Raw genomic sequence first — 13818 nt, forward strand, 5'->3', positions numbered from 1 at the left:
GGGAGCTCTTCCCACAGGTGAAGCCCACGCTGATATTTTGCGCTGTGTGGTCCAGCCGTGGTGGGCATCGCCCCATTGCTCCCAGCTCCTCTCGCCGAGGTGTGGGCAGGTGGTGCAGCACCAGTGACCTGTGTTATCTGGCATTTTGGCTTGCACAAAGAAGGGGAGAACAGCTGGCATGGGCTGAAGTGAGTTGTTCAGTCAATTTGCACGTGATCCTGGACAGGAAAATGTTGCAAGCCCCACTGAGGACAGAGAAATAATACAAAGGGACCTACAGAGAAGCAAGAAATACGAGCAGGAAACAATAAAATGAGATTCAGCTTGGAAAAATACAAGGGAATACACATGGGGAATAATATGTAGTAATAACTTCAGTGGGAGGGAAAAGAAAGGGAGAACAGAAAATCTGGAGGGGAAAGAGGAGCTCCAGCAAGACCAAAAGTGAGCTGCAAATAAGAGGTTTTGGAAGGAAGGTGCTGATGTTAATGTGCTGATCGGGGGCTTGAAATCCGTGTTGCTCTCCTGTGGGCATCGTGTTCCAAATTTGAGCACAGGACGCTAATTGCAGCAAGCTCCACTTATTAAAGTGGAAGTGCCTGGTGAGAGCTGTACGGGCACTCAGAGGTGGTGCTAGCATGGGAGGGATGGTTGTCTTCTTCTGATAATGCCCAGATCATAAGGAAGCCATCTCAAAGTGGTTCTCCATGGTGTATTGCGCTTGTGTTGGTGCTGTTTGGGCCTGTGCTGGTCCCTTGTGACCCAGGAGCTCAGCGGCTCTGGGTGCCGTGGGTCCTGCTGCCATCCTTCAGCGCTGCACCAGCACCTGCAGAGCAGAGGCCTGAGGGGTGGAAGAGGCTTTGGGGGGGGGATTTAGGAGCATTAGTGATCACAGTCAGGTCGTGAACAGCTGCCTGGGGGGGGGGGGGATGGGGGGTCACCCCACCCACCACCCTCCCACCAGAGCCCGGAGTGCAACCTCCACAGCCCCGGTGACCGCCTGGGAGCACCAGCTCCCTCTCCAGAGTGACACGGGGGGGGGGGGGTTCCCAGGTGAGAGGGCAGCCGGGAGAACAAACACGATTTTGGCCTTGCCTGGGTGAGCACCGTGTGCTAGGGGCTGTCAGTGACAGTCCAGCCCGCACGCGTTTTGCTCCCCACCACTAGTACTCCTTTGTCTCTGGCAAGGAAAATTCCCGACCACTTCAGCGGAAAGAGCCTGAAGTCGGTAGCAATGTATTCAAAAACAAGCATTGAAAAAGAACTCCATGCACTTCAAACTTTGAATAAGTGAGCCCATAAATTTAAGAGGTGTAAACAGCAGGACAAAAAAAGAGGGATTGTTTCGGGCAGTGTGGGAAGATGAAACTGAGTAAGGGGCTAAAACTGAGCAAGCAAAACGTGCACGCGGCCATTCAGGGAGGGTTTCCTGAGCCGAGAGTCACTGAGCACCGAGCTGCCCCATGGGGAGCGCTCAGCCGGGGCTGCAGGGTGGGTGAAACGCCTGTGGAAGGGATTCCATCACTTCTTGCAGTCCTCTATGGCCAAGAGTGTATTTTCACGCTGTGCAGCAGGTTTAGAAGAGTAGCTGCTTTTTTGTTTTGTTTTGTTTTTCCCCTTATCTTCAGGTTTTAGCCTGTTAATAAATAATAAAAGAAGAAGAAAAAAAAGAGAAAAAAAAAAAGAGGGTAAGAGGGAAGGACAGGCTCTCCTATGTAACAAACGCTCACAACCGCTGCACTCCTCTCCTTACCCCAGGGATCTCTCAACAACAGTGCTGTGAACACTGCATGGCCTCCTCCCGGAGGCTGGCAAGCCTGGGCTGGACCTTGCTGGCACAGCGGGGCTGTGTTTTCCTTGCGAGACTGTGTTTTTTTACTAGTGTGGAAAAATCCCCACTTAGAAGGACGTGGCTATGAATTATGAATGCAAATGCAGTTGCATCGCTGCCATCCCTGTAGGTGCCTGAGGGGTAGGAGGGGGTCTCTGGCTGCCCTGGTGCTTGGATAGCATCTCCCTGCTGCCCCTGTTCCCAAACTGAGCCCCTCGGATCACTAATTCAGCTCCACCAGGCACAGGAACTGTGGTGCCAGTGCCAGGACAGGAGGCCATGGGCACAGCCGGGCACCCAGGAGGCTCCCTCTGAGCACCAGGCAGCACTTCTGTGCTGGGCGGGTGACGGAGCCCTGGCACAGGCTGCCCAGAGAGGCTGTGGGGTCTCCTCCTTGGGGATCTCCAGAAGCCGCCTGGACGTGGTCCTGGGCAGCCTGCTCTGGGTGTCCCTGCTTGGGCAGGGGTGGGAACAGGGGCCTCCAGGGGTTCCTGCCAGCCTCAGGCATCCTGTTGTGAAACAGGCACGCAAGTGGAGCAGGTACAGGGATAAGGGCACTTATAGGAGACAAGCTTTTCCTGAAGGCCAAATCAAAATCTAAATTTGTGAACAAATTTGTGTTACAGACACCATGCATTCACTGCCAACCCACTCTCCTCTCTCTGTAAGCAGCTTTGGGCAGTGCTGCTTCTCTCAACAACAATGCTGAGGGCTCCCATCAGGCCGGAGAAGCCACTACCAAGGACCTGAACCCCAAAGGGACAGCACTGGCTTGAGGTGCGCCTCAGTCATCTGGCCATGGCCTTGGGCAAGGTGCTCCTCCTGTCACCTCCGTGGCACCATCACCCTGGGGGGACGGAGCCCCCTGGGGCACAGCTTTCAGCCACGGAGGTAGTAGGTGTTGGTGCTGCTGTTCTTCAAAAACACACCCGAAAATCCAGACTTTGCTTTTTCTGGGCTGGTCAGACACGCTCTTGTAGACAGAGGCAAGTAAGGCATTAACTGAACAAAACAATGACGGCAACAAAGCAGACAAAAAGTCACACCATAAAGTATTTATTAAGAAACAAAGGGGGCTTTTTTCTTCATTTGTAAGAAACACTTTAGACCAAGCACCCTTTCAGAGATTTAAAAGCTATATCAAATGTTAACATTGGTTTTACATTATTATACATGACATTAAAAAAAAAAACAAAACGGCACATCTCACAAACTTCCTTTTAATTACAACTCAGGTTTCTTTTCCTTCAGCTGTAAATTAATTTCTACAGACTTAAATTTAACTTATTCATATTTATTTATTTATTTATTTTTTAAAACAAGTAAACAATATACAAAGATTCACCTGAACGTCACGGGTCGGAGCAGGTGTCCTTGTCAGGGGATGCGCAAGGAGCGCGGTGGGCAGTGGCCGGAGCCGATGGCAATCGGGGCTGGCAGGGACACCCCATCAGTGGGCTTGCCTTCTGGCAGAGACAGCCCACCGCCTCGGCACCAAGGGACGAGTATCTCCAGCTCCTGGACGAGCTGCTGGCACCAGTATTGGCACTGTCACCATCACTGTCACCGTCACTGTCACCACGGGGCCTGCAGGCCGCTGCTCCCAGCGCCGCTCGGCGCAGCGGGAGGCGAAGGCCGGGCCTGCGAGCCGGCGTTTTTGTGAAGGTCACACACGCTGAATGGGGAGATCTCGGCCAATAACAGCAGATCGGGTATAAATTACCTATTCATTTTCCTATTTCAGTGGTCAAAAACATTTCTCCCTTCTGTAGGCTGCCTGTGTGTGTGTGGCGTGTTTACAAGTAAACCATCGGATTTGGCAACGCTTCCACGCGAACGCGCGGTTTTAAAAGAGACATACAAAAAATAGTAGTGTCACAGTTATTGCTACGTACTGATACAGTATCGGAAACAAGAAACCTTTTGCCAGCTCTGGTCTGCTTACAGCAATTGCCCGGTTTGGGTTTTGCCCTTAGTACACAGCTGCAGCATTTAGTCTGAAGAACAAACGGACTGAAATGCAGAGACCAAGTTTTCTAAGAGACAAAAATCAGCCCTTAAGACTGTTTTGCTCGTTTAAATACGCCTGGGGTGATACTTTACAATTAACACGGTCTGATTATTTCCCGTGTGCTGTTGCCTGGCCAAACTCGGGAGGCATTTACGCGAAAAAACGCACGGTGCCGGCTGCGATGCCCCCTCTGCAGGTGCAGCCTTTCATGCGTTGCTTGGGCCTTTTCCCTCATCCTCGATGCAGGTTTTCAAACATCGCTGGACATTTCTGCTCCCAAGAATAATCCAGGGTGGATTCCCAAGCTCTGCAAGTCCCTGCTGGCTTGGTGGGACCAAGGCAGGCTGTTCCACGCGGTCCCATGGGTGGGCTCCATCACAAGCCCGTGGCAGGGCCTGGGCCCGTCAGGCCCACGCACACGGGTTGAATGTTTCACGGGAGGCGAGGTCAAATGAGGTGTGTTGGAAGTCGCGGCACAACCTTCCTCTGTAAGCATTGCTTTGGCTCCGACAGCGGTCACGGAGTCAAAAATTTGTGCAGGTGGCTGCAGGAGCAAGTACCTCGCACCCTGCTCATAGTAGGAAGTCCGCAAAGAGAGAAGAGTTTGTGCAAACCACTACCAGTTCCTGATCTTGAGGCAAAATCAAATCAAGAAGGGTTTCAAGTGCGCTGGAAGTAAGAGCCGAGTAATTCATCTGCTCCAAGTTCCTACATAAATACCAGGGACACGGAAAGTTGTTCTCTGCAAGACTGAGCACCGCGTGGCAGCTCACCCTGGGCCCGGGGCCCAAAAAACCATGGGAGCTGGTACCAGGAACCGAGCACAGAGCGACGGCCCTGCTCAGGTTCAGTGGTGATTGTCTGTAAAGCAAAGGGAAATGTCACTAAGGAATTGGAAGAGGAGAGGAGAGAAGAGGTTTCTTAAGTACTGTGGTCTCGTACAGTGGAACGAAACTCTTTCTACGAATTAATTAGGCAAATATTTCTGACCATGTCATACCTGAAGGGCACTTAATGGCTCCGGCATTTATCTCGCAAGCACAGTGATCTGCAATGCATATGCTTTTTAAGCATAATCCTTCGCCACTGTAAATCATGCACTGGAATGAAAGCGTATCTGGAAATGTTAATTCAGCGATATCATCCTACAGTTTCTGGCAACGGACCCCAATGAAAATAAATGGTTTATAAACACTGTCTGACATGCATGAGCCTTTCAAAATTATTTACAAGCGATGTTCTGGGAGCTACGTTCCAAGGAAGTATTTCTCCTCTCTTCGGCTGGGATATGAAAAACCTGTCGGGCGGGGAGGGGGAGGCAGCTACACGGCGGCGCTACACGGTCACGGCCGGGTACATCTTCTGCTCGCCGCCGGCGTGCGGGAATGGGGACTGGATCTGCCTGTAGCCACCCTGCAAACCGTCCAGGAAGGGGGCCACGGGGGCGAGCGGCACCGAGTCGTGCTGGACGGCGTAGCCCACGTAGGGCGGGTGCAGGTACTGCCCCTGGTGCGGCACGATCTGGGTGGCCTGCTGGCAGTTGAGCACCGAGAAGTTGGTCGGCATGTTGACGTAGACGTTGTTCATGGTCCCCTCGGGCAAGCAGCAGTTGGTCTGCGACCTGGTCGGGGGGGCTCTGGCCCCCGAGTTGGCGCTGGAGCTGGAGCTGGCGGCGGTGCTGGACTGTCGGGAGGAGGAGCCGCGGGAGGTGCTGGCGCTGGGGATCATGGGGATGGTCTCCATCAGGCGGGTGCCCCCGGGCGCGCGGCTCTGCTGGGGCTCCTGCTTGGGCCGCAGGCACCTGCAGCAGCACGCCGCCACCAGCGAGCCCAGGATGATGAAGGCGACGAAGACGGACCCAACGATGAGGAACGGCACGTAGATGGGCACTGCAACGGCAAGGAGAAGGTGGGTGCTGGGAGCACGGACAAGCTGCAGGAGGTCCCCTCCACCCCCGCCCCGGCACCAAGCCCACCTCAGCTCTGTGCACTGGGTGGTGGAAGCTCAGCGTTCAGCTGCACGCTTACACAGGGCAGCTAAAACCAAGGGCTGGAGCTCCCAAAGCATCTCAGAAGTTACTTTCAGGGAGCAAAACCCTCAGCTCACGCCTCCCCAGAGGAAGGCTCACTCCTGTTGCTGTCGGTGTGGTCCCTACCGACCACTGCTCTGCATCTCACTGGATTTTGTCTCCAACTAGAAAAATTAAGCAAGAGAGCAGCCAGTTTGGGCAGCGCCATAGCAAAATGCTTTAGGACCAGAACCCCTGCTCAGGATCACGGGATGGTCAGACCCTGGCGCTGCATCTCATCCCTCCACATTGCCAGCCCTCTCTGGCTGCTGTCACCCCTTGGGGCAGCCCTGTGGCTGACTGTCTGGCTGCTCTGTGCTCCAGCCTTTAGGCTAGGGGAAACCACAGGGCGACTGGGCCTTGCTACCTGCACTGGGGCAGCATCCCTCCTCGTGAGGCCGGACGAGGGGACAAGGGGGCAGCGGAGGCAAGGGGTGAGAGTGGGCAGCGTGGGCGATGCTCCAGAAGGGAGCCCACCAAGGCAGATGGCGCACACAGTCACCTGCTCCCAGGTAAAAAGGTGTTCCCTGTGCCACGGTGACAAATCTGTGCAAACACATCCAGGAGTAATGAGGGGACGGGATCTCCCTTCAGTGCTTCCAAATGCTCCAGACGAGCCCGGGCTTCATCATGGCCATCAAAACCCATCAGCGTGGGGATGCAGGCAGGGCTGCAGAGCCCTGTGTGGTTCCTCCCGACCCGCTCTAATGAAACCACCACTAACGGTGGTCCCCAGGCATGGGGTCAAGGGACGGGGCCACCCCACACCACGCGAGAGGATCTCGTGTAAGACCTGCAAAGGGGGCGACGGGCCCGCTGAAGCCAGCGCAGCTCCTCGCACAGCTGAATGCATGCAGTGGGCTACCAGCCAAAAGGCCACATTCTTCCCTCCTCTCTTCTGTAATTTTAACACTTCCTACACAAAGGCCTCGCAAAGGACTGTGTCTCCTTCTGCGCCCGGCGAGACAGCGGCTCTTCGGCAGGTGCACACACTTGCTGCAGACTGCAGCGCGCAAGTTTTCCGAGAGTAAATCTGTCCTAATTATAACATCACTTCAGGCTACTTCTGGTGTGTTCACCACGTGTGGATGGCAGCAAATGCGCTGGAAAGCCACTGAGGCTTTTTTTAAACGGCAGCAGAAAGACTCGAGTTTATCCTTGAAATTCAATCTCGCCAGGAGCCGTCTGAGCCAGCGGTACCCGAGCTCGGAGAGCGCACAGCATCAGAGCGGGGACCGGCCGCGAGTCACTCGGCAATGTCACCTCACTTTTTTTTCTCTCCCCCCCCCACCCCCGGATGTGCTGTTTCGGTTTTTTCTTCGCTGTTTAATTGGGAGCCCGGTCGGGGCCGAGGGAGCGATTAAGCAGCGATGCGCACACACCAGCGGCGGCGAGCGGCTTCTCCTGCTCGGGGAGAAGGCAGGGCCGGCCCCCCCGGCCACAGCAGCGTTAGGGGGGGGGCACAGCCCGGGTACTTCTCCCACTTTAAACCCTCCACATCGGTCGGGGGGACCCCCAGCTCCTTCACCAACCCTGCCACCGGCGACGGGGGGCGGCCGCTCGCGGCTCCCCCCAGCCGGGGCAGCCCCCCAGCCCCCCGGAGCCGCCGAGACCCGGCTCCCCGGGGCTGCCTCCTCACCTGCCGCCCCGTCGGGGCCGTCCTTGCCGGGCCGTCCGGGCTCGGCGGCTCCGTGCCTCCGGTCGTTATCGCAGGCTCCCTGGTCGAGCCGCGCCTCGGCGCTGGAGCAGCAGTAGCGGAGGGCGCAGCTGCCGCAGCAGATGGTGGCGTCGCCGCCGTCGAAGCGCTCGGGGCACTGGAAGCCGTCCCTCCAGCCGCCCTGCCCGTCCAGCCAGCCGTGGCAGTACTCCCCGCTGCCCGCCGCCCCCGCCGGCAGCAGCCAGCCCAGCGCCGCCAGCAGCAGCGGGCAGCAGCCCCCGCCCCGCATGGCGCACACCGAGGGGGCGGCCGCTCGGGGCCCCCCCGAGCCTGGGCGGCGGCGGCGACGCCCGGCCCCCGGCCGCGGCTCCCGGCGCCGCATCCCCGGGACGGCCGGGGCGGGGGGGCGGCAGCGCTACCCCGTCCCCGCCGCCCCCATGGCTCCGCTCCGCCGCTGCGCGCCCCGTCCGGGCCGGCCGCTGGCCGGGGGCCCCGCGCCCCTCCCTTATATCGCCGCCCGCAGCCGCCGCCCCCCCCCCCCCCCCCGCCCCCCGCGCATGCGCCCGCCCCCGGCCCCCGCCCCGACGGCGCGGACCCGGCCCCCGGCCCCCCCCCCCCCCGGCGGGGAGAGGGGGAGACCCCCGGGACCACCCCCCCGGGACGCTGAAAGGGGCGGCCCCCAGAGGGGCTGGGGGGGGGGGGGAGGGGGCTGTGTGTGTGTCCTCTCCTCAAGAGCTGGGTCTGGTACCTGCCCCCACCCCGCCTACGAGACGGGAGAGCAAGTGGAAAGTAGTTTTTATTATTATTATTATTATTTTCAATAAAAAGTCAGAAAACGGGGGGGCTCCCCGGACTGGGCCCGCTTTTGAAAGCTGTTTTTAAGGTTCCAGCCCTTTTCAGCCCCTCGGCCCCGGCTGCAGGTTTGGCAGAGGTGGGGGCATGCCCCTGCCCAGGGCAGCTGCCCCTCAGTCCCCTGGATGCTTTCAGCGAGCCCCAGCCCTGCCCTGACCCTTGCCAAGCTGCAGCCCCTGGCCCAAGCCCCCCGGTGCAAGGAGGGGAGGCAGAGGCAGCTCTCCCCCCTCCACCACAGCCCCAAGGGGGGCAGAAGCCCAGGAGTGCCGGCCTTGGCCAGAGCAGCTGGTTATCGACATGGTGTGGGTGCAACACCAATGAACGTGATGAAAAAGGCATGGAGCTGAAGGACAAAGTCTGAGATGCTCCATGTCACTGTCTGATGATCCTGAGCTTTCAGCTTCAGTGGTATCCGGGCAAGGAGCACCAGGTTTTGGGGTGCAAGCAGCAGCCGGTTCCAGCCATCACCCCCGGTCCTGGAGCGCTGTGTGGGAAGGCGACTGCCTGCAGACAGGTGGGAGCCAGGGGGGCTGCCCGAAACCTGCACCAGGGCCTCAATGCAGAGATCAGCTGGCAACATCGCTTTCCTTAAACCTGGATTGAGCTGATGCTTTCACAATAAGAAAAACAGCTTTTTGATTACACATGGCAAGCAAACTACTTCCCCAGCCCTTATGAGTTGCTTCCCCTGATACTCAGTAAGGTCATCCCTTTAAATAGCAACAGCAGAGTATCAGACATCACGCTCCTTTTTACCTCGCTGTCTCACCCGTACGTATTCCCAGGGACGAGCCTCGACCACAACAAAATACCAGCACCAGATCCCTTGCAGAGATTATCCACAAAAGCTATTTCATATATTCCAGCTCAGAGTGTGTCTCGACTTGTCTCTGTAAACCCAGAGATAATTGTCCTTTTGTGAAACTTAAAACATGTGGCACTTGGGGAAGTGCTTTAGAATGCATTTAGCAATAGACTAATTAGCAAAGATTTTTTTTCCAGCTGTATTTTGAAGTCGATGGGGTAACATCTGTATGACTTATTAAAGTTTAAAGCTCTTCCACACACAAAAAAAGTGAAAATATATAAGTACAGCAACAGCCATTTCTGCTCCACTACTTTTCCACTTACTTTTCCGTGTCTAGCAACTTCACATTAACTCAACCTACTTCAAAGTAAGCCAAATGCCTCGCTAGAGCCCCACATCCCATAGGCACTGAATTCACAGGCTCCCATCAAAGTGAGCATCTCGCAGCTTTCAGATGGAATCGAAACATCACGGGTATGTTAGGGTGGTCAAAGATCTCAAAAGCCTGGAGATAATGCTGATCCCACAGTCCGTAAGTCTCTATTACCTGCTTCAACACTTTTATTTTTTTGAAACTCTCCCAGATTTTACTACCACCAGTTACAGCTTCCCGAGGCCTTCGGCTCACCACAAATTTTCTTACCAAACGCAGGATCACGGGAGAGCAAACACCAAGTTGTATTTTGCAACCAGCTGAAGAACCGACCTGCTCTGTTCCCTGAAAAACCTTCAGTGCACACCAGGAAAACAAGGAGCCGGGCACTTCGTGTGCCATTTTTACAGCTATAGCCTGCGGTGCTCAGGACTCAGCCCACGATGGCTCCACGTGCCCTCACCTGAGCGGCCTTCTCCTTGTTTACCAATGGCACTTTAGCTGCTTTTCTACTGCTACTGAAACCCTACGCAAAGGAAGTTTTTCTATTGTAAACGAACCATGAAAAAAAACCCACATCAGAAATAGGGACGGTGTAAGACGACCACCAGCAGGAGAACCACCATGTGCCAGGCGGAGGCCGAGGCCCTGCTCTGGTGGCAGCGCGGCCCCGCGGAGCCGCTGTGGCGCAGGCGGGCAGAAAGGGGAAGGACCGATTAGGGGAAGCTGTAACAACAACGAGCAGCTAACAACAACCCCCCCCACCTTGGGTTTTCACCTCACAAATTTCCCAAGGCGGGGGCAGGAAGGCAGAGCTCTGCGGCTCTGTTTTGGCTGGAAACCTTCAGAGCCCAGGGGAAGGCCAACCCCGCCACGCGGCCCACCGGGCTGCCGCAAGCTGCTCGTGTGAACGGCTCCCGCTGTCAGGGATGTTTTGCTTCCCCTATCGCGCTTCCGACCCGTGCTCTGCGAATTGCTGCCTTCCCTCTGTGGTACGGGGGCACAGCGATGGCAGCGGCTCCTGTCCCGTTTTCCTTTCAGTCCAGTGGATATGGACTTCAGACTGTTGATGGACGCTTCCTTCTCTGGCCCTTTGGGATTTTTTGTTTCGCTCTTAGTAAACAATAAGTGGATTTTATCCACTTCGGTACAAGTGAGATTAAGAGCTTCCCACTGCCCAGCCCTGGACACCGAGCAGGCACATTTACGTACCTTCCTCATCGTGTTTAGCTGGTATATCTGCCTCACATCCTTACTGTCAAACAGCTTCGCACCCTCCTCAGAAGCCTACAAAATCTGCATTCAGGAGTTTCCTCGGTTCTGCAGTTGCATCCACAACATCGCAACTCCAGCTGCTGGGTTAAAGCTCTGAACCTGAAATCGCCTCCTTCTCTTCTCCCAGAGAAAAACTAGCATTAATTGCCACAAAACTAGCATTAATTGCCACGTTTCTCATGCTCACTCGGCACGTAACAGCCAGGATATGCTTATCGCAGCAGACAGATTTGTTCTGCTAGATTTGTACACACAGCATCACAGCTTAACACTTTGTCAGCAGAGATTCCTCTTCCTGGCAATATAAAATAATGGGATTGACTCACATCTGAAAGCCAAGTTGAAGGTGTAGGGGTTTAGTTATTAAGTATATATGTTATTATTTTTAATTATAAACAAACCACCGTGGAGTCAAAAATGCCTGCGTTCTGTACATTTGTCCTGGCAAAGTCACGGCTCAGTAGAACCGTGTCCCGCTGCTGATAAAGCAGTGCCTTGCTGCCCCCGTGCGAAGTTAGCGGGAAGGGAAGCATCACCGAAATGCTGCAGCGACAGATTTTGGACCAAGAACCAGTGTGGTTAAGAGCACGGCTCTTGGTGCCAGGCGATACTGATGTAATTCCTGGAACGAGGATAGTTGCCAGAATATATGAGCTTAATTAGCAGGGCTTCCTTTCCTTCTTGCCTGGTAATTAGCTATCTTTTATAACAACACAGCTATACCGATGGTATTATTTAAACACCACCAGCAGAGTTAGAAAGCCCAAAGTGCTACTCTCATTGTGGTATTGCTTGAACAGGCTGGACTTTTTTTTTTTTTAATTTCTGCTTAGGGAGCAAATTTAATATCTACATTTTAAAATACAAGTATTCATAACAGAAAGGCTTTCTTTTATTGGCTCTCATTTCCTGGAAAATAATTAGAACAAGACGATCCAAGAAACATCTTGCAGAAAGAGTCAAGGGCTGTAGGAAAAAAAAAAAAAGACTTAGGATGCAGTGATACGAAGCTCTCGTGCTCCCTGGGGGCCCAAGTGGGAACCTTCAGTGGCAGGGACTTGGCTTCTCCTCCCAGCGCTTGGTGTCCCTGTGCACACAGCAATGACATGGGACATTGGCGCCCCGCTGTTACAGGCAATGCGGACACCTCCCCTATCTCATGGCTGGCTCCAAAATCCACCACTGCTGGAGATAAGGGAATGAGGTGAGTGGGCATCTGTAAATGCTTGGGGACACCTCCCAAATTCACCAGGGAAATGTCACAACACACTCCAGAGGAGGCTGTTTCTCAGAAAGTGTCCCCCAGGTTCAGTGCTGAGCCCAGCGCCCGTCTCACCGTGGCTTTGGGGCTTTGTGCTGGCTGACTCCCCGGCCACAGTGAATACAGCTGTCACCTTCCTCCCCGAGTCTTGGCACATGGATTTTTGGAGCTCCCACTTACCACAGGCCCAAGACTGCTGTCGCAGGATAAAAGCTGATACGCATGACTTCAGATTGAGAGTGCATTTCCTAATTGAATTATTACTGCTATAACCAACCACTACAAACAGGAAAAACCCTTAGGTTTTTCTCCCCCACACTCAGAGCATTACCATACCCAAAGCCAACACAAATAGTGTTCAAACCCTTCCCTCTTTACTCTCAGAGCAGACTTACAACAGAGCTTCAGCATCAACCTCACTTTGGTACTGCTGACGCAAGCAGTTTTGCCCTCGTGGTCCGTACCGTGTGAGCTCGGCTGATGGCCAAAGCAGGTCTCACCCTCCTTGGGGATAAAACTCACTCCTGCTTCGGCTGCTGGGGGCACGCCAACACCTGCCTGCTCCCCCAAGGCTGTTCGTGGCATCTAAGCAGTACACCACTAGCACGGGGGTAAGCAGCGGTGACCTTCGTGGCAGTGAGCTCCTTCAGCCAGCCACTGGCTGAAGCACTCAAAATAAGAGACTAAAAGGAACGTTTTCCTATTTGAAAGTGACATGGTGCACATTGCTAAGGGACATTTACATAGCATTAAAGCTAGCACCATCCTTCTGCTGTCACTTCTGCTAGTTTTGTCTGGTCTGAATGCGAAGTCCAGACAACCAAGAAATGCTATCATTGTTAACAGGATTCGAGATTTTTGACGTTTGCAGTTTGGATTAGCTTCTACATAGGTACCTAACCATGGAGTTAGCAGATTAGCTTCAGCTACCCAACTGTATGTAGTTTGTGCCCCCCTGCAAGGTTTCACCTAAACAGAAGTCTGTTCAAGCTGCCTGTCACTTTTTCCTTGTAAGAACTTCTCTTATTAAGCATACCAGATTACTGTTCAGAATTAAGTTTCAGATAATAAACTGCTACTTGATTTTTTGTCAAGTCTGTCCTTCTCATCCTTTTTACTATTAGTACAACCAGTGTCCAATCAAAACCTCATCATCCTAGCTTGCTTTTGTGCCTGGGATGATCAGCCCAGAAGCCTATCCCGTTGGCACCACACACCACATCACATACACAGATCCAACACGGTATTTACTGTTCACATGGCATATACCAGCCTCTAATCAGCGCAGGGTTTTGGAAGCAATTACACTACTGTCTAGCAAGCTGCTGTCCTTGTGCTGTCCAAGTACACGCCGCACAGTGACACCTGTGTTGAAGAGACAAAAAAAGGGAAATCCATCAGTCTGGGACCTTAACTGAACGAACTAGAAACACAGCTTTCACTGGTTCAGCTATTGACCTGGTTAGGACAGGAGTACGCATTCCAAGTTTTCCATGCGAGCATTCAGCGGACTTGACCTGATACCCTAGTAAGGGCAAATCTATACCCAAACAGACATAAAATCAACCCAAAAGCTTTTCCAGAATTTTTCAGAAGCTTCTAAACTTAACCATAAGCTGTTTAGAGTAAGCTAGAATTGCCTTACTTCTAAAAGGTAAGGAAGCAAAAGGTGAACTACTCTT

At 54.1% G+C, this 13818-nt stretch overlaps 2 protein-coding genes across 3 annotated transcripts in view; both read right to left on the minus strand.

Moving 5' to 3' along the window:
• Positions 1 to 2873: 2873 nt before the first annotated feature.
• SHISA2 (shisa family member 2) lies at positions 2874 to 8034 on the minus strand. Its single transcript, XM_080604321.1, has 3 exons — positions 7550 to 8034; positions 4843 to 5731; positions 2874 to 4703 (listed from the first exon to the last, which is right to left on the minus strand). Exons 1-2 carry the CDS (start codon positions 7947 to 7949, stop codon positions 5178 to 5180), a joined length of 954 nt encoding a protein of 317 aa, XP_080460447.1. The 5' UTR covers positions 7950 to 8034; the 3' UTR covers positions 2874 to 4703; positions 4843 to 5177.
• Positions 8035 to 11769: 3735 nt separating this feature from the next.
• The window catches only part of NUP58 (nucleoporin 58), a 41372-nt gene continuing 39323 nt past the window's right edge, over positions 11770 to 13818 (minus strand). The window contains exon 15 of one of the 2 annotated variants that reach the window (XM_080577332.1): positions 11770 to 13501. In XM_080577332.1, the coding sequence (XP_080433458.1) occupies positions 13416 to 13501 (86 nt within the window). In that variant the 3' untranslated portion in view covers positions 11770 to 13415. The remainder of the gene's footprint in view (positions 13502 to 13818) is intronic. The other variant, XM_080577330.1, reaches the window with a different exon arrangement.

The sequence above is a fragment of the Anser brachyrhynchus genome (genome assembly GCF_964034855.1).
Source record: "Anser brachyrhynchus genome assembly, chromosome: 1".
Lineage (NCBI taxonomy): Eukaryota > Metazoa > Chordata > Aves > Anseriformes > Anatidae > Anser > Anser brachyrhynchus.

Coding starts and splice junctions, on each gene's coding strand:
- SHISA2 (XM_080604321.1), bottom strand. CDS start 7,949: ATGCGGCGCCGGGAGCCGCGGCCGGGGGCCGGGCGTCGCCGCCGCCGC. Junction 5,732..7,549: donor CGGCCCCGACGGGGCGGCAG/GTGAGGAGGCAG, acceptor TTGCCGTTGCAG/TGCCCATCTACGTGCCGTTC.